The following is a 24,738-nucleotide window of genomic DNA, read 5'->3' as shown; positions in this document are numbered from 1 at the left end:
ACAATATATAATAATCATAAATATATGATGGTTATAATGAAAAATATAATTAGATATATTCTCCCGTGAGAAAAATACATTTTCACCGTCCTAGTGGTATCGGCAACCTGAAAGAAAAAGCATCCTTGGTTAATCAACAACGACGTCTCACAATGCACCCTCAACTTTTACGGTGTTGTATTAACCCATGAAGATTCGGGTCAGAACTGGTATACTTGTCGTAAAAGATGACTATACTTAGAGGCGACTAAGGGGACCGGATGGTCAGGCTCGCTGACCTTGTTGATGCCTTTCATAGTATCTCAATTGACTGGCCCAGACACAATTATTTACAGATCGCCATCATTTAGCTGGAATATTGTTTTTACATCGATAAGAGTAAACTTAATGTAGGTCAATACGGAAACAAAGCGGCGCTTCACCGCGTCACCTTTATGAACATCTTCATTTGTCCTTTACAGTGTAAACAAGACATGAAGCAATGCCGATGCTCATAGTGTAAAGGAAAATAAGTAAACCTTTAAATGTGAAGACATTTAGTGTCACCAAGACCGTGAAGTATTGACGATACTCACAATGTAAATGTGTAAAAGTAAACAAACAGCTAAATGTAAAGAAGTATAGAATCTTCCATGTGAAGGCGTATGAAGGATAATATCACAATACTGTAGGGTCTTTTATGAAGTGTACTAAGTGGTGTTGTCTGGTTGTGAAAATGAAACCATATCCTACAAGATCATCACTATCCAAGGTTACTATATATGAGCTAGACTATAACAAGAGGAAAGACGGAAGTAGATGCATGTGTCAATCACCTACTTTATTTGTCAGACACAGTATCTCGTTTCTCATGGGTGTTATGCTAAAAAACCCTTCTTATTTAGTTTCGCGGAATCTACAATACTGGGTTTGAATGTCCCAAAATAAATTTAACGTGACTAATAGTTTTAGATTCGATATAAGAATCCTTGCCTTAAGTTGATTACTACATGCAGCAGTGTAGGGTTTACCTTCGAAACATTAACTTGTCTTGTTTTTCTCCAAGGGCAAACAGCTTTCCCATGTGACAAGTGTCTTGGTGCCCCGTCGTCTGCTGCTCGGGTGAGATGCCGATGGTGGGGCGGCAGGATGTTCAGCACCGGAAGCAGTAGTGGAGGACACGGTAATGGCAGCTCTAGGGTCGGCCTGGCTAGCTGATGGCTGGTCATGTCGAGCTGCAGGTGGTGGGACTCTACCGCCTGTGTCTGCTGTGGCTGCAGTATTGGTGGTGGCAGCTGTCATGCATCTCTTTCTCTTCTTTAAAGGAAGATGGCGTTCATCAATGTCATGGGATACTTCTGAGCTCAGTGATCGCTTCAGGCATCGTGTCTTGATGTTCGGCCTTCTGCTCATGTCTTCTGTGATAGTGGTATGGTAAACATCGGTGACTGTAACGGCACGTGGTTCAAATAAGGCGACATAGGAGATGTGCTTGATTCGCCTCTTGATGTCGCTGAAATTGGTGTACCATCGATGAAGATGATACTCTGTATTGTGTTCGTCTCCATCTGTCCGACCTGCGTTCCTTAATCTCTGTTGTGAACTGCCCTGTTCGTCAGATGAACGGGAGGGTGGTTTAAAGGATGCTTTGGACGGAGCAGCTGTGGCCGTGGGTTGGCACCTTGAACACACACACGACAGACATGATGCTTCTCCTAATTTCCCATAAAAAAACACGCAGTGTCGGTGGTCGAAAACAACATTTATTCTTAAAATGTAATAAATATTAAGCCCACTTTTTTAATAAATTGGTTAGAGGATTACTTTTTTCGAAATATGAAATAAACATTCATTTTGACCATGTTTAAGTGATATCTTCATGAAATGTCGATCAGGTCAATTTACAAAGAAATAATATATGTCGCATTGGGGATGACAAATCAAAAAGTTACTTCCCTTCCTATTCATGTAATTAAGTTATGACAAACACTTATATTCCTCGAGCTCGTACATGCAGTTCTAGAAACTCACCTCGAGCAGTTGTCGTCAAGATCCTCCCATTCTACTGTTGCGATATTGTATTCATCTTCCAAGGTTAAGTCTAGGTAAACAACAACAAACTGATCAACCACACACAGACATTATATTCAACAAACATACTGTTTCAATTACGATCTGAAATGTGATATGTTATATTCTTTTTGCCACTGTATCTGTATTTCAGGTACATCCGACTTTTCATCTCATTCCGCGATTCACAACACGTACCTCTGTGTAGCCATGCATAGGACTTTCCCTGTTTCCGTCGGCAAGTCAGTGGGTCTCCAGCACCACCTTGAGATGAGCCTAACGTCCTGGACGAGACTTCATCAGCAGACACTACCAGAACACTAGATGTGGGTGGCATTGTGGAGATTCCTGTTGGTGATGATGCTTCACTGTGACTATCAGACGTGGACGCCTCACCACCGCGACTGGTGTTGAAAACACTGTACATATGCGGGTCAGTGCGAGGACACAGGTGCGGTCTTTGGGGTTGATCTGAAAACAATTCCTCTGTGCAGTACACATGATTCATCAAATGCTTACATCCCTGCAGACATTCAAATATTTTACCGCAGTGTGTATGAAGAATCTATACATGTATACACATTATCTTACGAAATATATATTTTTTCCTACCATTTATGGGTATGAGTAATATCATGAGCACCTACAAAGTTCAGAACCACAGCCTTTTCTCAGGACGATCACTGCCGTAGGTCACAAGTCACTAAGACTAGCAGCCAAGTTTTCTGAGAGTCCGACGAGTGGTGCTGAATTCTAAAGGTAGGTCCAATACACAAATGTATACATGTGTACAAATTCTCTTCAGAAATACATATTTCTTATTTCTTATAATATCATAATATTTCAGTCACGTTTAGATAATCAAAAGCTTTCCTCCCACATTAAGCTGACACGCCGCGATATAACTGGAATACTGTTAAAAGCGGCGTTAAACCCAACTCACTCACTCACTCACTAGATAATCAAAACTTACTTTTGAAGCTCATTCTTCGTTGCAAAATTATGTGAAATCAACGTCAATGATTACAGAAATGTTTCAGAGAGAAGTCCCCACATATAACATGCAATCAGCTCGATGATCTCCTTGTAACTGAGCTTCTCTTCTATGATGTCACAAGACTGTGACGTCACCAATAGTATATTGTTTGTGACGTCATACCTTTGTAATTCATGACCGCGTAGATACCAAATTTGGATCCACTCCGTACATTCTGCTACCTGTGGATGCCATCCGAATGAGCATCCGTTAGACGTTAACATAACCTTAAGGGAGTGTTTATTTACAATCTGTCTCTTACAACAGAGGGTATTGATATTAACACATGTGTGTATACGGTTAATATAATAGTATGTAGCATACATGGTTTTATTAATCGAAATCCCAGTTGATTATATTATCTGAGTTTGTAGAGTTGCTGTTCTGCGCCAGTCAGCAATATTTCAGCTGTATCAGCCAGGTCACATATTGTAGCCTCCCGATCCATAACTGTCAACCCTTAATAGGCAAGCAAGTACACTCTTCAAAAAAGGAAACGCACAGGTAGTATGTAGTTCACTGAACCCGACTTCACAAAATATCCGGTATATAAATTGGATATATGCTATTGGAAAATGTTGATGGCCTGATATTCGACAAAAGGTGGTCAGAACGCAACCCCTGCGATTTGGAATGTCTTAAACGGCATTTTTTTCACACTTGTTCAAAATTGTCATGGAGGAAAACAGAAAAGCAAAATGCACGTGCAAGTTCGTAACTCGTTACTCGTGGTAGTGGCTATAAAAAGTCAATCATGAGCCAATAATTTGTCATTCAATTGTCAACATTTTTCAAGTTCGAAAATGCCGAGACTCAGTGCTGCCGATCGAAACATCGCCATTTGACGTATCCAAAGAGGGAAATCGCAGTCTTCTGTTGCACGCCACTTCAACGTCCACCCCAGCACCATTTGCCGCCTTCCTGGCCGAATTCCACTGCAGACCGTCCGAGAACCGGTCGACCAAGAGTTACCACCCCTGCACACGATCGCTACATTCGACTGTTCAGCCTACGTCATCGCAATGTCACAACTACGGAGACCACAGGTTTGAAGAGGATATCGGACAAGACTGTCAGGAACCATCTTCGCCAGGCTGGAATCCGGCCCAGAAGACCAGTTATCGTCCCTGTTTGCAACAGATCCATCGACAGCCTTTGGATTTGAGAAACTGGAGACGAGTGTGGTTTAGCGATGAATCACAATTTCGTCTTCACCGGCGAGATGGAAGTCGTATTTATCGTCGTGTAAATGAGCGTTTGGCCCGACATTATGTACGTGAGTTCGACAAATTCGGTGGCGGTTGTGTCATGGTGTGGGGGCCATATCCTACACCACGAGATCCTACTTGGTTGTGGTTCAGGGACATTTGACAGCAAACCGCTACATGAATCAAATTCTTCAACCTCACCTTCTTCAACAGGACAACGCTCCACCGCACACAGCTCGTGCCACGGTAGACTACCTTCACAATGCAAACATCAACGCCTTGCCCTGGTCGTCGAGATCTCCAGGGCCCACTTGCACAAAGCGATCTTAGCGTTAAGATGATCGTAACTCCCATACTTTAACATAGGCTTTTAATAGTCGTAGCGCTAAGATCGCTTTGTGCAAGTGGGCCCTGATCTCAACCCAATCGAACACCTCTGAGATGAGCTCGATCGACGTGTACGTTAACGTCAGAACACGCTGCAGACACTCCCACAACTGACCAACGTGTAACAAGCAGAATGACGCAGAATTCCGCAGGACAGAATTCGTATTTTTATCCAGTCAGTGCCGAGGAGATGCAGAGCCGTGATTGCTGCCCGGGGCGGTCACACGAGATACTGAGTTAAGTGCAACATTGTAGCCTTATGTTACACGACAATGAACAGTTTTCAATGTCTTTGTACAACGACAACATGTGACTATCGAGCTGCAAAAATTCATATTTGTAGGATAAGGAAAGCTTGTAATAATTGCATTTTTCTGAACTTAAAACATGCGATGCCCATTTTTGCAAGTATATATCCTTAAGTCTTTGGCGTAAAGATACTTAAAATGAATCTGGATTGTTTGGTACACATTGATTATGCCAAACATACCCATAGCCGTAATCATTTAATAACGAATTTACATCATATACCCAATTGCGGATTCCATGTTTTTCATACAATAACATCATATTGTAACATTTTCTAGGTAATCTATCAATAAGCATTTTAAGAATCTTGAACCAATACTTGAGAATTCTAATATGTTGAAATATGTAAAGTGGTACACGTCCACATTCACCATACACCATAACCCATGTACGCCAAGAAATCGTTTACAAGCATATAGATGGACCAGTTAAACAGTTCTGTATTCAGTATGCCCCCAGACCTCTGCTCCATATAAAAGAATTGGAGTAATTTTTGTATCAAATATTCTAAAAAAGGTTTGATATGAAAGATCAGTGAAAGTTTTTAAACTATGTATCTTATAGTATCTTTTTTGCCTGCATTGCTGCATTACTGGTGTGGTAATTCCACGATAATCTGCATGTGAAGGTTACCCCCAGATATTTATAAGAAGTGACAATTTGTAACGGTTGTGAGTTGAAGAAGCATTTTTCCCTACTTGATAGTTTATTTCCCTTTTGAAAACTAACACTTTCGTTTTCTCAGTGTTCACTTGGAGATTACAATTAGAACAGTATAGCTCCAGTTGATCTATCAAATTCTGTAAACCTTTTATTGTACTAGAGAACAGGACTTTATCATCAGCAAAAAGCAACAGAAATATCTTAACAATATCTGGATGCAGCTGTATACCATCCGTACTAGTTTCCTTAATTTGTGCAGCCAGTTCATTGATGAAAAAACAACAGGAAGGGGCTAAGAATACAGCCTTGGCGTACACCAATTTTACATGTGAAGAGTATATTCCCCGATGTTTAACACATGACTTTCCATTCTGATAAATATTGCATAATAGTTAACCCATTTTATTACTCACACCATTTGAAAGAAACAATGACCACATTATATTTCTGTTAACAGAATCAAACGCTTTTTTGAAATCTACAAAAATTGCATAACATTTTCCACCTTTTCTCTGGATGTATTTGTAAATAATCGCATTAAGTACGAAAATATTATCCGTGGTTGAATACCCTTGTTTAAAACCTGCTTGTTCTTCCGAAATTTTATCTAATGAATCTGACCAAAAAGTGAGCCTTTTATCAATAATAGAAACAAATATTTTGCTAAAAACACTCAGAAGGGTAATTCCTCATAATTTTTGGTATCGGTATGTGATCCTGATTTATGTAGTGGAACAATCACCCCGAGAGTCCACTCTTTTGGGAAATAAGACGTTTCTAAAATCATATTAAACAGTAATTCAAGGTATGGGAGTAGAATATTAACAGAATGTTTAAAAAAATCTGTAATTAAACCATCTATGCCGGAACTCTTGCTTTTTGAATTTCCTCTCTTGTGATTGGCGAGTCAAGAATTGTAGCTGTTATGTCATTATGACATGTTTCCTGATCTGATAATTCAAAGTAGGTATCATCCCCAACAACATTACCACTAAACATATTTTTGAAATAATCATACCATTTATCAATTTCAATATTATTTTTAAACTCATAATGTGGATTTAGCTTGTGGAGGGTTGTCCAAATTTCTTTCGACGACTTAATGTTATCTTCCAAATACTGTTTTTTTCTTTTCAAGAAATATAATCTTCTTTTCCCTGCACGTGGTTTTGTAAAGATTTCTAATTCTTGTATATTCCCTTAACGACTGTAAATCTTTATCTCTTCTGAATTTGTTCAGGCATGTACACCTCTCTTTTTTTAGTAACTGACATTCCCTATCAAACCATTTTTGTGTTATCTTGTCCACGAGAACCACTTTCTTCATTTCGTTCCAAGGATAGGAGAGTGCCTCTCTAATAAACTCGATACTTTCATCAATATTTGTGAATACGGCATCTACTGCTTTTTCAACCAGTGCTACAAACTTGTCCGAAGCTAAGTTACAAAGAAATACTTCTTCTTTATCAATTCTCCACATAAAACTAAATGTACTTGCATAATTAGTATCATCATAACCCTCGATGACTGAGTGAAGCTTACACGTACGTAAAGCCATTGTTAATGGAAAATGTTGCGACTCGTACCGTGTGTCTATGTCGAATGTTTTACAGAGTTCAAACATATGCACGGTGGAGGTGAGGTGAAATGGGGTTTAACGTCGCGTCTAAGATTATTGCACTTATATAGCGACGTGTATGTACGGTGGAGATATATAGTCATTTACGCTTGCCCCTGTACTACTGATGAATGTATAGTCCCCAATACCAGCGTCACTGCCACAACGACCATTCATAATATGAATATTTAAGACAGAGCATAGGTTCAACAAACATTTACCAAACTTATTCAAAATAGTGTCAGCAGAGTATCTATGCAAATCAAAATGGTCTATCAAGAAATCCCACGACGAGTTATCACGCCCTTCAAGATAATCCAAAATGTCGTCTTCCACAAAGTCGGGTTCTGTCCCTGTTCTGGAGTTAAAATCTCCCCCCAAAATACATGAAACGTCATCGATCTGATTTAAAATGTCCAGGAGCTCGTCTTGAAACATCAGTAAACCATTTCTAGAAGTAGCACATTTATCATAATAGGTTGAGCCTTTTCGGTGTATATATGCACAACAGTATAGCACATCTGTTACAATACCAAACAGTAATTTATCTAATAGAATGTAAATACCACTTTCTTTCATCCAATTCCGCTTAATATATTTGTTCAGCTGTTTTCTAACCATAACTATGATGCCACCAGAGAGTCTCCCTGCTTTAGCTAACTTATCACCTAGCCTATTATAATATAAATAATCATCAAACTTGTTCTGGAAGTCTAACTTCTGAATCCACGTCTCTGTGATGCCTACAATGTCAAATGAATGTAAATATGAAACAAAGTCACAGTCATCTTATTTAGATTTCAATCCAGATACATTCCAATATAAGAGTTTTATTGTAGGAGAGTCATCACTTTTTAAATCCTCTGAGTCTTGGTATGGGCCCCGGCCACACCCTTAGGTAGTGCGATAGTGAAGCTTTTTAATTCCAGTCAGGAACAAGTTTTCTGAAGCCACCCTGAAAAAAACATTCACGCCAGCTCAAAAGTCATCGTTGTCGTCATAGTGCTTTCCACGAAGGTGTTCTTTCAGTTTAGGGAACAGGTGGAAATCACTTGGTGCCAGGTCTGGAGAGTATGGAGGGTGAAGCTCTTCGAACCCATATTGTCGCACGGCAACCTCTGCCAGTCGAGAGGTGTGAGAAGGGGCATTGTCATGAAATCGTAGAACTCAAGCAGTCAGCATTACTCGCCGCTTTTCTATGCTAGACGATCTCAAGCGATGAAGCAAATCAGCATAGTAGGCACCGGTAATCGTCTTTTGACTTTCAAAGTAATCAACAAGGATCACACCCTTCACATCTCAGAATACAGTGGCCATAACTTTCTTCATTGATCTTGAAGAATTTCTTTGGTGCCGGAGAAGGGGAATGGTGCCATTCCATGGATTAACGTTTTCACTCGGTATCATATTCGTAGAAACATGTTTCATCACCCGTGACTAATCTCTTTTTAAATTGGACGAAATCCTCCTCAATTAGCTCTAAATTTTCTCCCGCAATGTCAGTTCTTTTTTCCTTCAGATAAAAATTTAGAAACGTTGGCACCCAACGAGCAGATACCTTATTCATCTGGAAATGTTCATGAATAATAGTTTCAGTGTATCTATGGCTTTGACCTGTGTATTCCTCGCGTTCAGCAATGATAATTCACCTATCTGACAGTAAGTGTTTATATTTCCTTGATTGAATCTTCATTGATTGAAGTTATTGATCCTCACTTATTTCTGTGTTTCTTATCTCCCGCCGCCTGCAAATTTCAATCCTGCCGAAAGAAAAACATATTTTCATCCTGAATTATCCCTTTCATGCGATCGCGTGTAATGTCAAATGACATCTCAGCTTTTCGTCGCCTCGATTTCTCGGCTCGGATACGATGTTTTTAATGCCAAAATATATGCATATGAAATCTTTGTCACAGCTCGTAACCTAGCACTATGCATCCATGAAGTTCCATATTTTTAATATAGATCGCGATTTCATGCTTAAAACGTTCAGAAAAACACATTCGTGAAGTCTGAAAATTACCATACACGAGGATAGTACCGTTGCTGTAATTTGATTGGCTGACTTAGGTCACGTGCTTAAATTTGACCAATCACGAACCTTGTAGCAGATTGTATCGGGTTTTTTAATGTACATATTGACATGGCATCCTTCGACATGTGTTATTCATACGAAGCTTTGAAAACGGAGGTATTTCATGTTAGTGAGCGGACAACCACTATCATCGGGAAATGGGTGATGACAGATATTATTTGTAATTCTTTTTAAAATAATGTTCCGACTACGTAAACAAATGAAAATAAAAAAGAAATAGGTTAGAGGATTTTATGAAATCGTATATTTGTTAAATTTTCGCTTCATTGGTCCTTAATCTGGACGTTATGAAATTTTTCTTTATTAAAGTATTAATGAATTAATGAAATAACGTAATACACATATCTTTCATATTTATAAACAATAGGGTTAATTATACCTTTCAACTAGTGTATGCCCAAACATGTAGTAGCCAAGATGTTTTACAAGCAGATAATTTCCTTGATAAATGTTGGCTTCATCTATCACACAAGTCTCTAGGAACTTGGTGTCACCGCAGTAATCTTCTGGTTGGCTGGTGTTGAGTAAACAAGCTGAGTGCCAGGGATATGATAAAATGTTCTTGAATTATTTTTTAAATTTTGTTACTCCAGATTATTTGTTTTATACCTACCTAACTTTTTAGGACAAAGTTCAAGTCAATAAAATCTCTGATTTTTTTTTTTTTAAATTGGCCTACCTCACTTTTGAAATGAGTTTGAAAACCCGTAAACCAAGGAATAAAAAATATGTCATAATAACGTTTATTAATTCATTTGTGTCAGTGAACCAGTAGGGAATTCATAACTAGTTCACCTGTTTCATGTTGTGTAAATTCTGGCTCATTGGGACGACGCTGGTTTCAAAAACTGGACACACACTGTCGAAGAGAACTGACATCTGACTTCTCCTTGCTGTAGGAGACAAAGACAAACAAGAGACTTGTGTTGTGTGCTTAGAGTAACATTTATTTCTGGATGGAATTAACTTTCTGCACCAAATAAAACCTTCATCTAAAAACTGAGGAAGAGATAACATTAACAAATTGTTTTCTGAAAAATACAACACAACATGTAACAAGACCTGATTGGGAACCATTCTGATGTACACAGCACAGCCATTGCATAACAAGACCTGTTGGAACCACACTGTTGTACACAGCATGTTACATTGTATAACATCATTGGCAACCTTCTGTTGTACACAGCATGTTACATTGTATAATATCAACGGCAACCTTCTGTTGTACACAGCATGTTACATTGTATAACATCAACGTTAACCTGTTGTACACAGCATGTTACATTGTATAATATCAACAGCAACCTTCTGTTGTACACAGCATGTTACATTGTATAACATCAATGTTAACCTTCTGTTGTACACGGCATGTTACATTGTATAACATCAATGTTAACCTTCTGTTGTACACAGCATGTTACATTGTATAACATCAATGTTAACCTTCTGTTGTACACGGCATGTTACATTGTATAACATCAATGTTAACCTTCTGTTGTACACGGCATGTTACATTGTATAACATCAATGTTAACCTTCTGTTGTACACAGCATGTTACATTGTATAACATCAATGTTAACCTTCTGTTGTACACAGCATGTTACATTGCATAACATCAATGTTAACCTTCTGTTGTACACAGCATGTTACATTGTATAACATCAATGTTAACCTTCTGTTGTACACAGCATGTTACATTGTATAACATCAGTGTTAACCTTCTGTTGTACACAGCATATTACATGGTATAACAACCTGCTGTTGTACATATCACATTCTATTGCATGACATCCAACAATGCAAACATGTGACAACGCACTCAGGTAAATGTCTTGTGGCATGTTTCTGCCGACATGTAAGACAGATTGACAACTATTGACAACTGACGTGCCCTGAGTCCAACATGTCATGTTCGTGTTAGCTGGCACCATTCTCAGCTTCAGCGTGCTCGGATCAGATGCATATTGCTCAACACAACAAACCAAACTGATCGTTACACCATGAAGTTGGGAATATGTATGGCAATATTCGTATGTAATAGTCCAACAGTAAAAACGTTTTACCCACATCTTAGTAATCTTCAGATGAGTGCTTTCATTGGACAGCTAACACAACGTACCAAAATAGATTATATCTTCTTCTAAAACCATGTTCAAAAACCTTGTTTCAGAAACTCATAGAAAGTTAAAGTGGATTGCATAATGAGATGTAGTTACTGCCACATCTACTGGTTCTAGCACTACTGGGAAATCAAGGAAAACAGCATGAGGACATCAACAAAATAGGTAACAAAGAGTCGAGTATTATTCAATGTCAATATATTCACCAAAAAATATGTGCAAATTCAACATGTTCGAAAACCTTTCATATTTGAAGAAATTACTGATTTGATCATTGTATATCATATTCAATTTGAATCTTAAAGTACTGCTAGAAAACAAATAGTCACCTCCATTTTCAGTAGCTGGAGGTAAAATGTGCAAGTTGTATAGCCTGGTTACAACTGTTCAATTTCATTTTCACATTCAGTCTCCATTACACAAATGAACAATGTGGTTAAGAAACAAGCATTATCAAAATAACAAGATAACAAGGCAGGGAAATCCATTTTCCTGGCAGTGTCATGCATAAATAACAACAGACTATGATACTCAATCATTACTAATGGTGATGAGGATTACTGTAAAGAGAAGATGGCAGGGCTTTAATGATGCAGTCACCTGTTCCCTGAGTCTACCTAAGGTTATGTGCAGTGTAATATATGACATGACAGTGAGAGTGAGTGAGTGAGTGAGTGAGTCATAATGTCACTTTTAGCAATATTCCAGTAATATCGTTGCGAGGGATGACAAATGAGATATGAACTTCACAAACATGATACATATACAACACATAACAAGACGTTTCTTGTTCTAAGGGTTATACTTTAACTCACTCACTCTAAGGGTGAAATTGTTGCTCTAAAGAAGAAAACAAAAGGTCAGTGCTGTAATGTTGTTCTAGAGCTGGGATTAATGCCACTTTGAACAATACTGCAGAGGAAAGACCCAATGATGAAGGTGGTAGACCTGTCACAATTTTGTGGAACCCACCAACACTGGCATGGTGCTGACAAACTTAGAAACATAATCAGGGCAAATCTTGTTTTCAAACGGATGATCATAGGTTTCTGGTACTCCAAAGGGATGTAACTCTGCCTTACAAATTAGTTTACCTGGGCTCTCCTCCCCTGAAGGTGGGATGTGTAATAGGCTCTTGTAAGAAAAGATAATTTGCCTAATAAGAGGTATTATAAAATTAATATCCTGAAGTCCTATGTTAATGATCTCTCTCTTTGTAACCTGATCTTCAGTCAGATATGACTTGTGGTTCAAAAGAAACATCTTACTGTCCTCTGTATGTTCACTGATCCATAAAACAAGAAACACAAATCCTAGAATCAATTATTGCTTAACGCTGCATCAGCAATCTTGCAGCAAGAACATGTCTAATCTAAGAGTCAAATTGAAAGGACATTGACAACACGAGACTGTTTCTACTGTAACAGCAAGTTCCATTTCTTCCACTGTTTATGCAATTTGAATACATATATATGTATACATAACCAATGACGATCCGCAAACCTGCGTGAATCTGGAGCTCTATGAAAGACAAAGTTATCCCTGAATAGGGGCTACTGCTTGTGCAACTGTTCATGTCTAACCAAATCGTCACACTAACAACTCTCATACAAACATTTAAAAGAGAGCTCAACTAATTACCAAAATAAACACAGATGTTCATTTAGTGTTTAAGGGTGAATGGGAAGCATGCTGAAATCTCAGTATTCCACATACCTGGGGATAGCAATAATTGTCTTAAGTTATTAACATATAAACTTTGATTTGCTTTTCCTTTTAAAACTTGCAGATAAGTGAGAATTAGTTGTTTTATCAATACCCATGTGATGATATTCTGTCTAAAAGCAATCAACATCACAGGCAAAATTGACATCCTAGTTGAAATCTACATGATAACCAGAGCGTTAATGGGGGAAAACCTGTTTCAGAGTATGCACACCTGTTTCAGAGTAAGATAGTGAGAGGTGTTTAACAAAGCCTCTCAGCAGGGGATCAAGCTACGCTGCTACGCACACATTGTAACATGTGGGTCTACTGAGTTGATCAGGGGGGAAGTCAACAATAGCATCTGATGCTCTGTGCTGCTAATCACAATGTAAAGTACAGCCAGAGGCAACACCTACCTGACACCCCCGGGTTCTCAGATGGAAGATCCAATGAAACTACTGTGAAGGCTATTTCTACCAGATAATTATCTCAACATGCTTTCTAATTTGAAAGATACAAAATGTGACATGCATTTCATCAGATACTGTTGTAGAAGTAATTTTTATTAGCAGTTTTTCGAACTAGGAAGTTTTGCTGGATTAACCAATATTCATAACTTATTCTGTTTCACTGACAACATTGAAAATCTTAGATGGCAATATCAGCTAATCAACCCTGGGTCCTTATCTTCATAACTGTCCTAACACGTCTAGGAAGGATGCTATGTACATGTGAAATTGACAACACATGGCTCGATTCAGCTACACAAAACATGTACCGCTGCATCCTATTATTGAAAAAAAAGCATCCTAATAAATATGTCACCAAGTGCATATAAAACAAATTCAAAACAAATTTTTATCGGAGAAACCCTTACTTGCCCAAACAACATTGAGCTTTGAAGTCACTCAATACCTGTGTAAGCTTTATAACCATACTACATCACTAATCTGTGTTGTGTGTAATTCATGACACTGTCATCAGTGATCTTACTTATTAAATTTTTGCATCTGTTTCAACTTGGATAAATTTATAGGACTATGCTGCAACAAGGTTTTCATGTCAACAACACCAGCTGCAAGTTTAATCAAGTCGCTGGAATCGAGCCCTGCAACATCAGTGAGAGAAACTGGAATAAGCCCAATTAATAACATCTAAACATAACCTAAAAGGCTGAACTTTACAAGCCCTCAGGATGCCTAACACGAGGCGGCCATGCTGAGGGTGGATGTAAAGTCTACCCCTGCTACACACGTCAGTCACAGACTACCTAAGGTGATTATCCACAAGCTGCCTTTTGAAGAGCTTATCTTCAAACCTCTTTTCATCACACAACAAACTCAGGCATAACAAAACCCCAAACACCAACAAACCAGTTGACTACACTAATACCTAGGGGAGTAGACGGCGATACATAGACAGACAACAGGAGCTACACAGCTAGTATTATCTACATAACAACCTGTCTCAGAGCAGGCTACAGGAGCTGCAGTACAGGGACTTTCATTCATTAACAATTCAGGAAACGGTCAGTGACATTTTTGCCAATATTCCTACGTAGAAAATTTGGAGAGTTTCACAACTAAAGACAAATATAAAATCCACCCTGCATTACTGATTACAATGCTCACTGATTGGTCTAGGTGTAATCTCTGGGTTACAAAACCCCTGTGTTTTCTACAAAAACTGTTCATGCAACCTTGACTGTTTCTGAGGAGAAGTTGTTAAGTAAAGGGAATTGCTTCACACCTTACACAACTGGGCCATCCGCATCCCAAACTACTGTAAATATGTACATTAATGCGTCTCCAAATTAATATGACTGCTGACCCCTAGCCAAAAATGTGACTCAATATCAATGCAACTCCCCAACCCCATCCCCAGTGGAATGATGCATATCCTTACCTTAATTCAACACCATTTTAATCCAATCAAACAGTAAATAGCACCGCTTATTAGCACTGAGTAGAGCACTTCCATAAAAACAATAAACAGTCTTTTCGTAAAAGCAACACACAGTTTATATGTTTAGTCTGTGGACTGGCATTAAGGACGTTCAAAGGCAATAAAATAATTGAACCAACAACAGTGTAATTCTTATGCTTTGAATGACATAAATTGTTTGATAGGCATTACTTAGAAGTTGATGGATGACGAAATAGACACAATTTTATGGATAACAACTTCTTTAATACTGTGAAAAGCGACGTTTCTGTATAGATCCTTATACCGTTGCCTCTATCCAAAGTGTGCAGTCTTATTGTTGATAGTCATTTTGGAGAAATAAATGTGAAGTTAATTAATGCGAGTAAAGACCACTTGCATTTTTTACATGTAATTCACGCTCACATAATTTCAAGATTTACAGTATACCATACAAATTAATTATCCTAATTTTCAAAAATATCACTTCTTTTTATAAAATCACCTTAATGATGCCTGTTTAAAAATATTACCCAGCAACTGGACATGCATTTGGATAGACCAAGCAACTCCCTCCTTAAGAACTACCTGGTACCCGTCAATTGGCAAAGCTGTCATGGAACATGACCGATGACAAACAAACCCTAGTGGTACATGCTGACCTGTTACAATCAATTTCAAGTCACTTCATGCTAACATCAAAGTACAGCCTGGTAATGCCATTTTTCTGGAAATTCATTACAAAAATAAAGTGAATGTCTTTACAAATTCCTAAAGCATACAACTTCTTATGAAATGATGAATGTTTAATATATATTAAAGATGAATTATGAATAACACTGACAAAATCTGGACCTGAAACAAGTGCCATGAAATATATTAGATATACAAGTCGCTCATCTAATAAATATGTGGTTATACATATACTTTTTTTAAAGTCTGTTTAACAGACTCAAAATGAAGAAGAGACACAAAAAGCACAAGATAGTATGCATAGGCATAAAAGAACAACTCTATTACAGTATGGCGACTACATGCGTGTACGACAAGCTACCTGTAAATATATGCTGGGTATACCTGAGTATCGCACAAGGCAAAAGGGTGAGATAATTTGAGTCCACTAGCCTTCACATCTCAACAAAGGCTAAATTTTCACTAAAGAACATCATGTGGCAAATAAAACATTTGAAAGATTTGAAATGTCATTTGCTTTCCACAAATCAGTTTTTCATGAAGACATAAATGATGTCAGAACACCAGTGATCAGTTGATCTTTGTTATAATAGTCTGAACAATATTCCACTAGCCAAAGGTATTTATAGCCATCAGTACATACATTGACAGCTATCTATACACATGAAAGCTGTCTGTATATATGCATGTAGCTACAGCTATGTTTACATTGGGTTATTCGGAGAGCATCACCAGTACTAGGCAACCTGTTGAGTACATTAGGATCCTACTACAATGATATCTAGAGATGGACCGACACATGCCATAGGCCTCTGGCTGGAGTATTGCCTGGCACAAACACAAGCTGCAGTCCAGACATTGGGGTACTGGCCCTGCTCTCATACACTGAATTCAGGATTACTTTCCAAGCTAAACAAAGGCTATGCTTCAATACACCATCACCATGTAGTTCCTACCAATATTTACATGTGAATAGAAGAAGTATATGTTAAACTAACATGGTCACCTGAATGCAACGTTTCAATGTAGATACTAACAACATTATCAAGCAAGGTAACAGTGTTAGTATCTTCACCTAAACATTGCATTCATTGTAATATAGAAGTTGCATATCCACAGAACTATCTCCCTTGTGCATCATACTACTTCTAAAGGCCACCTAAAGAAGTGAACATGGTCAAATGGATAAACAACAACACCATTGAGGTAACATAATAGCAGAACCTATCTACAGGTAGATGTAACTGAGTTCCAAACACCAAGACAAGTGTTGTATCCCACGGGGAACTGCAGCCCTCTGTGCATAGCGAGATGACAAGATTCACATGACAGAGCACCACGACCTGGACTTAGTAGTGGTGATCTCCATGTCCCCACTTGACGACATGTACCTAGTGCTGTACTCTTCTCCAACCATGTCATCGTCATCATCATTCTCCTCTTCATCATCCTCTCTATTCCCGGAGTAGCTATACTTACTTGATGTGTAGGATCCATCCAAGATGCTGTTCTCATTTCCATATCCACCCCTAGTGCTTGAGGACTTGTACAATGTTCTTGACATGTTCTGCCTGCTTGAGTGGACAGCACTTCCAAAGGAAGACCTGAGACTAGAGTTAGATGACAGTCTTCCTACAGGTGTGCTTGAAACCAGTGGACTGTCGACCAAGTCAGTACTGTCATTAAAACGCCGTTTCTTGGCAGTAAGGCTTTCATAAAAGGGGGTAAGAGCAGTCTTGCGTTTCTGACCAGACTTTAATGCCACAGGGGAAAAGCCTTCAGTAGATCTATATGTAGACGTTACAGATTCAAAAGATTTCTTTGCAGAGCCACTCTCAGATTTTAAACCTGTAAATGATTGTGGTGTTCCAACTGATCTTGTTTTTGAGGAAGTTCCTTCCAAAGAAGACCTGGATGTATTCTGGAGCTTTTTTCGGGGTGAAGCTTTGCTGCTGGTCTGCAAGGTCAATGAGATTGTGGTCAGTTTGATGCTAGGGGTCAAGGGTGATGCAACAGATCTCCTCTTCTGTCCAGATTTAACTGAAGATGATGATTGCCGTCTAGAACCGGTGGATGATCGCTTAGCTGAACTAAGAGAAGATCGGGGCACAGATTTTCTTTTTACAGACTTGGGTGTTCTTGGGCCAGATGAAGAGTCTTTTTTAATTTCTGTAGACAAGAAAGATGAACTTGCGACTTCAAGAGATTTTCTGGCTTTTGAAGAATTCACATGGGTTCTCTTCTGTGATCCGGAGGAAGACCTGGCAGATCTCTTTGTGGATGATTTCTTCTTAAAACTAGATTTTGAGGTTGAAGGTGTCTGTTGAGATTTAACCGGAGTGGATCGGCTAGATGACTTTGATGATTTCCTACTTGACTTAGGAGTTACTTTCCTTGGTGAACGCGATCTGCCTCTTGATCTAGATTTAGCGGAAGTTTTTCTTGGGGTCGTACCAGGTGTTTCTTCTTCAGTTGATGCCACACTTGTGATAGATATATCTGATCCATCAGAGTCACTCTTGTACTCTTCAAATTTCCTTGATTGTGATCTGGATGACTTTGTTGAACTTGATGATCTGGTTGTGCTCTTCTTCTTTGACTTGCTCTTTGAAGTTGATTTTGGAGATCTTTTGGATGCCGACGCAGATTTATCTGCTTTCTTGCTACTGGATTTAGATCTTGCTGTCGATGCCGCCAATAACTGGGAACTGCTCAAGTCACCAAGACATACTTCAAGTCGACGTGGTGTGGATGGATTGGAAGGTGCACTTTTCTTAATAGATTTCTTGCTGCTTGAAACTGGAGACAAATCTGGGGACCCAGAGCTTTTCAACCCATCCACATGTACCAGTAGTCTACTGGATGTTGACCTCTTTGATGCTGAAGACTTTTTTAGTGGTGATGCTGAAACTGACAGCCTTTTCTTGGGACTTTGTCGGGATTTGGAGTTTGATTTACTTCCTGATTTTTTTGAGGAACTAACCACCACACGCCTCCGTTTTGGGGCAGGTGGTGTGATAGGTGTTACAACCTTAAAAGAAACTTCCAAGTCATCTCCTGCTGCTTGTTTAACCCTCGAACGTTTTTTGGTAGATCTTGCTGATTGTTTTGGAGAATCACTTGGACTTCTCTTCGGTGTTGTCTTAGCTTTAAGGGCGGGTGATTTATTTTGCCTCCTTTCAGATCTTGATGGAGATTTATTGGGTGAGAGAGACTTTCTGCTGGATCTTTTAGCACGGCTAGAACGAGAAGACAAAAGTGAAACATCCTTTTTAGAGTCTAATGATATCTTTGAGGACCTGCTCTTAGTTGTAGATGTTTGCTTCTTCAACGATGAAGCCCTCTGTGCTTTCAGAATCCTCCGTTTGGGGGGTGGTGATTCAGTTTCTTCTTCTTCCATCGAGGTAGATCTAACAATCTCCACCATCTCACGGACTGACAGAGCAGCAGACTGCAAGGGGGACTTTTTAGCTGGTCCACCAAACATGGAGGACCGCCTGCTTCGTGTCTTGACCCCAGGTGGGGAGAAGACGGTGGGCATCTTGAAGACATTGCTTCCCTTTACAGCCTTGGAGGTTGACCTCTGAGGAATCTTGGACACTACTGTTTTCTTGGTGTACACTGATGACCTGGGAGAGAAAGTTTACAGTTCAATACTAAATCACAAGTCTGGCAATCTAAACAGCAAAACAGCTTCATAGTTTACAAGCAGCAGACAAATGTAACTATTCAAATATAGATCAAAATGAAAACAACTTCAAATTTATTACATAAAAACGATTATTTACAAATTTTACTTCAAGTGTGGATACTGACCTGCGTGTTCGTGGTCTTTTAGGCGATGGTGATGCCGACTTAGGTGATTCAAAAACAGCAAGACTGCCTGACACCCATCCTGGAGTCAGTGGGGACCCTGGTGACAGCCGACTTCTCACTGGCGTGCTGCAGACAGGAAACACAATTATCAACAAGCATGAAATACTCATATCCCCTGCCAACATGACATGTCCGGTTGTGTGCAATGTATTAGCTCCTTTGAACTATGTGCACTGCGACTTTTTTGTAAATGGCCTACTTGCAGCACTAAAAAGGTTATTGCTGGTGTTGTTTTGACATCTGCCGTATATGATAGAAAATGTAACTGTATTTGTAAAGAATAAGGATGAGACATATGGACGAACAACTTCTTCATTACAATTAGGAGCGATGGTTTCGGTGTTGGTTCTGACACCGTTATCAAGCAAGTGAAGTACAAAGTATGGTTGACAAGAATATATACAGGATAGGAGGCAGTGTTTATACAGTTGAGTAGGTTTAAGATCACTTACACTGTTGTATTTGTAATGAGTTGTGTTTCTGCATGAAGTTAGTCAGTGAATGCAACAACCGTGTCTATGACACTTTTGGAGGAACATACACACAAGCGATGCAGAACTTACCACCAAGAAGGGAAATGTTTCAATACTGCGAGATGACATTATATGCCAAGTTAAGTGAAGAAATATGGTATGGTTTTCAAGATCTAGTCCGGAAACGACGACTACCTCCATTTTCAGTCTAAGTCAAAGTCGTAGCCATGGAAACTCAAAAAATAATTCTTTTAAACATCCCAAACTATCAAAACACACCGGTTCACCACTAGACCTATCTATGTGCCACATTTGGTGAAGAAATATGGTACAGTTTTCAAGATCTGCCCCAGAAATGAGGACTACCGCCATTTTCTCTCCAAGTCAAAGTCGTTGCCATGGAAATTCGAAAAACAATTTTTTTGAAAATCCCAAACTTCAAAAGGCACCAGTTCACCACTAGACCTATCTGCGCCAAGTTTGGTGAAGAAATATGGTATTTTTCAAGGTCTGCTCTGGAAACGAAATGTGACGGACGGCACCCTTTCCTATATCCCCCTTCCACTTCGTGGTGGGGGGTAATAAGGTGCCGAAAACAAGCTATGCAGAAACCTCATCACTAAGGAGTTGTAGAAAACTTTTGTTTATCCTGTAGATGGATTTGTCTTATCTTTTTGACTGCATGTGTAAGTTCCATTCATATTTTACAATAACATTTTATTCTGTTCAAACATTTTATCCTATTTCTGTGGTATCTGTGGGCTAAATCATTTTCTTTATATAGGACAATAAAACTAATTCCCAAAGAGATTCAAAACAAAAACATTTCCTGTAAAATTCAATGTTCGTAAAGTACCAATCTCACCTCACAATATGATAGAAATATACCACAAATCAAGTTCTAAATACAAGAACATGTTACAATTTATAAAAACAACCAATGGAAGCAAAGCTGACCTTGAGAGATTTAAAAAAAAACAATCTTATCTAAGGGAGACAACTGTACTACCCTGAAAACGTCATTTGAATCAATTGCCAATGTTTCACAGAAGATGTCACTAACAGTTATTTTTAACTTGCATGCGAAAAAGGGGAGTAGAACCAAGGGACCTTGGAGTGACAATGAAAGGTCTAACTTGTAACTTTATGAATAAAAAATAAAAAGTATCCCTGCTTTGACTTGGCTAGGGCTGGGACGATACAACTGTGTGATCTGGGGTTGGCGTATTGGCACATGGAAAGTATTGCAAAATATTACGATATGGAGATCTGTATTAAGATACATACTGGGGCCCAAATTATATATATATTTGTACTGTTCAAATGGTACTGCTTCACTCAATAATGCAAACTTCAGATTATGAGATAGGTTTTGACAGTATGGATAGATGAAACTACCTATTACATCATGAATATGGAATGTTAAAACAGTTGTCTAAGGCGCTGCAATTCGCTGTGCAGAGAAACCTATGGTTGTGGGTTCGAATCCTGGTTCGCCCTGATTATGTTTCTAGGTTTGTCAGCACCATACTCGTGCTTGTGGGTTTCACCGAAGTGGTAAACATCTAAGACCTGCATCACTTCGAGCTTTCCTCCCACATAAGCTGACATGCCGTGATATAACTGGAATACTGTTAAAAGCGGCGTTAAACACAACTCACTCTTTTATTAGTGGATCCGTAAACCAAATGAAGACAATATCACTTTTGCATGCTTAAGGGGCCTGAAAAAATCATTCACTTTTGAAAATAAATGGGCACTCAAATATTTACCAATGATTTACTGACATTACAACACTTACAGTGCCCTTGTCCCAATGGGGCTGTTCAGTGTCCTACTTGATGAGACCAGGGTGGTCACTCGAGAGGATGATGATCTGATGACAGTTGTCCTGCTGCTGCTGCTGCCACTAGACGTCGACGACTTCTGTATGACACTTATTCTTCTGCTTGGCATGGTTCAAAGTATAGGCATCACACGCTTACCTGCAAGGGAGATAACTCATGTCAGCATGAAGGCATGGAACAAACAATATAAAACATTTACTGTCACATATTTGTTGAAGGATAGTAGATAATACTAGATATATACTGAAGGATTGTAGATATATACTTAAATATGTATAAGATTTTGGCACAAACATTTACAATAATACCAGCAATAGAAACTAACAGGTTTGAACCACTAGTCCTCATATTGATAACATATAGCAAAACCCTTAATAAAAAGGGCAAATTTCTACTAGTCCTTATGATACCTTAACTATTGGGCAGTTTGGCAAGGACTACAGGACTAGTGCCAATTTCTAATGCTGAATACTAAATAAAATGCCAATTAATAATGTTTGAACAAGTTCACATTGTTAAAGGACAAGATGTTCAGTATTTTTACAATAATATCTGTATCTGTATTTATTTTACAGTGTTTGACACAGACCAAAATTGGTCAGTGGTCCAAACAAGTTACAGTGTTCCTGTTAGCTTTTGAAACAGCCAGTCCTGGTGGACGGGCAACTCTAAAAACTACCAGTCCCCACTAATTTTTGCCAATCCCAACTTTCAACAAATTAATAAAACACAAATGAAAATTATTTAGTTTTAAGTCTTTCAACATCATGTTTAGTGCAAAGAAGTCATCTCTGAAGTAACTTAATTAAATCTATACGTTATCCACACAAACTTCAGTCACAAATTTCTCCATTTTTTAAAAATATTTCGATAAGTCGCTACAAATGGATATTTACCATAGAAATAGACAAGGGGAAACCCTGATGGTAACAGACAAGCTGACTTTGTTAAGAAATGTACTTATATAAATATCACCAATGTTTTGTTCAACAACAAAGATATACAAGGTAATTTATTTGCCGGTCCACAGGGACTGGCAGGCATGAATTACCGGTCTAAGCCTAATTTTACAGGTACAAAAATGGTAATTACCAGTAAACGGGAACGCTGAGTTAACAACCAACACCAATATTTATCTACTGGTTCTGTTGGATCTCTACTGGATACAATGCTGCTGACAAAAATAGGTGTTAGATGGTAGTACTTCATTGTAATACTACAAGCTGTTTACCAAATGGCAGTAAAATAAGACAAGTTAATGTTGGTCAACTTCAGATGTTTATTTGCTTGCAACAAGTCAAATCTTCATGTGTGTGTGACACATCCACTAGTTCCCTTCCTGTGTTCACAGATACTTTATCATGTTTATACAACAAGTGAGCGTATTTACTAGAATGAGAAATCAGTCAAGAAGGTAACAACTGTACCACACACAGTTGTTTAGGTTGCTGATTTAATTGAAGCTTAGTCAATCTGTCACTGATATCAAAAGTCGAACAAACTCAAATTACTTTGTCCGTCCCCAATATAACACTAGACCACCATTCATAAGACAATATGTTAGACTTGGACCAGCGTTTGTGCCAAACGCTCTGTAAGAAGGTATTGTATTTTAAACAGATCTATATTATATAGCCTAGAGGTATTTGCAATTGTACTGTAGTTCTTAGACTAACATCCAGTCTCTGAAATGAACATATTTCACAGAAAAAAAGTTGTTAAATTATAGTCATAAAAATAATAAAAGGAAGCCCATATACTTTCTTCAGCTTTATACTGCAGTAATCTAGACTTGCCAAATATGGACTTGCATGGGCTGTTTAGGATATATTTGTTTCAGGGTCTGTTTGACAGAATATGTAGATCTAGCTTTTCAATTTCCTAATACATCAATGATGAAGCTGTCAAGTTAATAAAAAAAAATTATGAATACTATTTCTTTTTATTCTGTTTTGCAATGGTGTCTGACAGTCGAGTCCAAGAAACAAAAAAATATGAAAAGTCCCGAGAATGTCATGACCTTTGGCAGCTGTTTGTTTTGAACTAACACAAATGACTGGTCAAAATTTATTAAAGTACCTCTACATAGTCGATACATTACCTTGTTGCAGAGCCACCCAACTACCTCCTGGAATTATTGATTTCGTTATACAGCTGACCTATTTCCACTCTCAACTTACTCTTGCCAGGTACAATATGTAGCCTTACAGCAGGAAATAAAATAAAATAGTTTCTCTCAGAGATATCGGTCTATCCGTAGTTCACTGTGCCATGATGATCAAACATGAGCACTGGTTTCGCACCCTGTCCCCCCACACATGCCTTACTGTATTACCTAACACAGAATTGTCATTTTTCTGTTTACCGTTTACGCTATTTTTAGAATTACTACACACTCCAACGATTCGCGCCCAGCGCACCACTGTGCAAACTGAAATCGGCGGCACACCTTTCTGTCACCTGGTTTGAGTAAATGTTATTAAGTGTACCAGAATAATTTTGTAGCCAATAAGATCACGGGAGTCTACTTCAATGGGAAACTGCATACATACCTGTTAATTACTTGCAGTAGCTGCTGTAGCTAGATGAAAAGATCAACAAAAACAACAACACCGTTGAAAGCGTGTGTAAACGCACTATTACGCACTGACCCGTGACCTTTGCTGCTAAATATGGAAATATTGGATAACAGCCGTCCTCTTAGCCAATCAACGCATATCTCTTTCTCGATTC

At 38.6% G+C, this 24,738-nt stretch overlaps 2 protein-coding genes across 3 annotated transcripts; both read right to left on the bottom strand.

Annotated features, from left to right (window-relative positions):
* Positions 1-1,020: 1,020 nt before the first annotated feature.
* Positions 1,021-3,035, bottom strand: LOC139453363 (uncharacterized). The gene is made up of 4 exons (XM_071235039.1): positions 3,023-3,035; positions 2,248-2,520; positions 2,011-2,080; positions 1,021-1,660 (listed from the first exon to the last, which is right to left on the bottom strand). The coding sequence occupies exons 1-4, from the start codon at positions 3,033-3,035 to the stop codon at positions 1,021-1,023; spliced, it is 996 nt and encodes a 331-aa protein (XP_071091140.1).
* A 7,288-nt stretch (positions 3,036-10,323) lies between these two features.
* LOC139453360 (micronuclear linker histone polyprotein-like) lies at positions 10,324-24,643 on the bottom strand. Of its 2 annotated transcripts, none has more exons than XM_071235032.1 (4): positions 24,558-24,643; positions 21,960-22,143; positions 19,626-19,751; positions 10,324-19,438 (listed from the first exon to the last, which is right to left on the bottom strand). In XM_071235032.1, the coding sequence occupies exons 2-4, from the start codon at positions 22,112-22,114 to the stop codon at positions 17,131-17,133; spliced, it is 2,589 nt and encodes an 862-aa protein (XP_071091133.1). In that variant the 5' UTR covers positions 22,115-22,143; positions 24,558-24,643; the 3' UTR covers positions 10,324-17,130. The 2 variants fall into 2 exon arrangements, with proteins under 2 accessions (XP_071091133.1, XP_071091134.1); XM_071235033.1 differs by lacking the exon at positions 24,558-24,643 and adding an exon at positions 23,098-23,172.
* Between the last annotated feature and the right edge of the window lie 95 nt (positions 24,644-24,738).

Source organism: Haliotis cracherodii, unplaced genomic scaffold (assembly GCF_022045235.1).
Source record: "Haliotis cracherodii isolate W230 unplaced genomic scaffold, xgHalCrac1.p SCAF_9, whole genome shotgun sequence".
NCBI classification, from domain to species: domain Eukaryota; kingdom Metazoa; phylum Mollusca; class Gastropoda; order Lepetellida; family Haliotidae; genus Haliotis; species Haliotis cracherodii.
The sequence above is the reverse complement of the archived record's forward strand: the minus strand, read 5'-3'. Positions and strand labels throughout refer to the sequence as shown.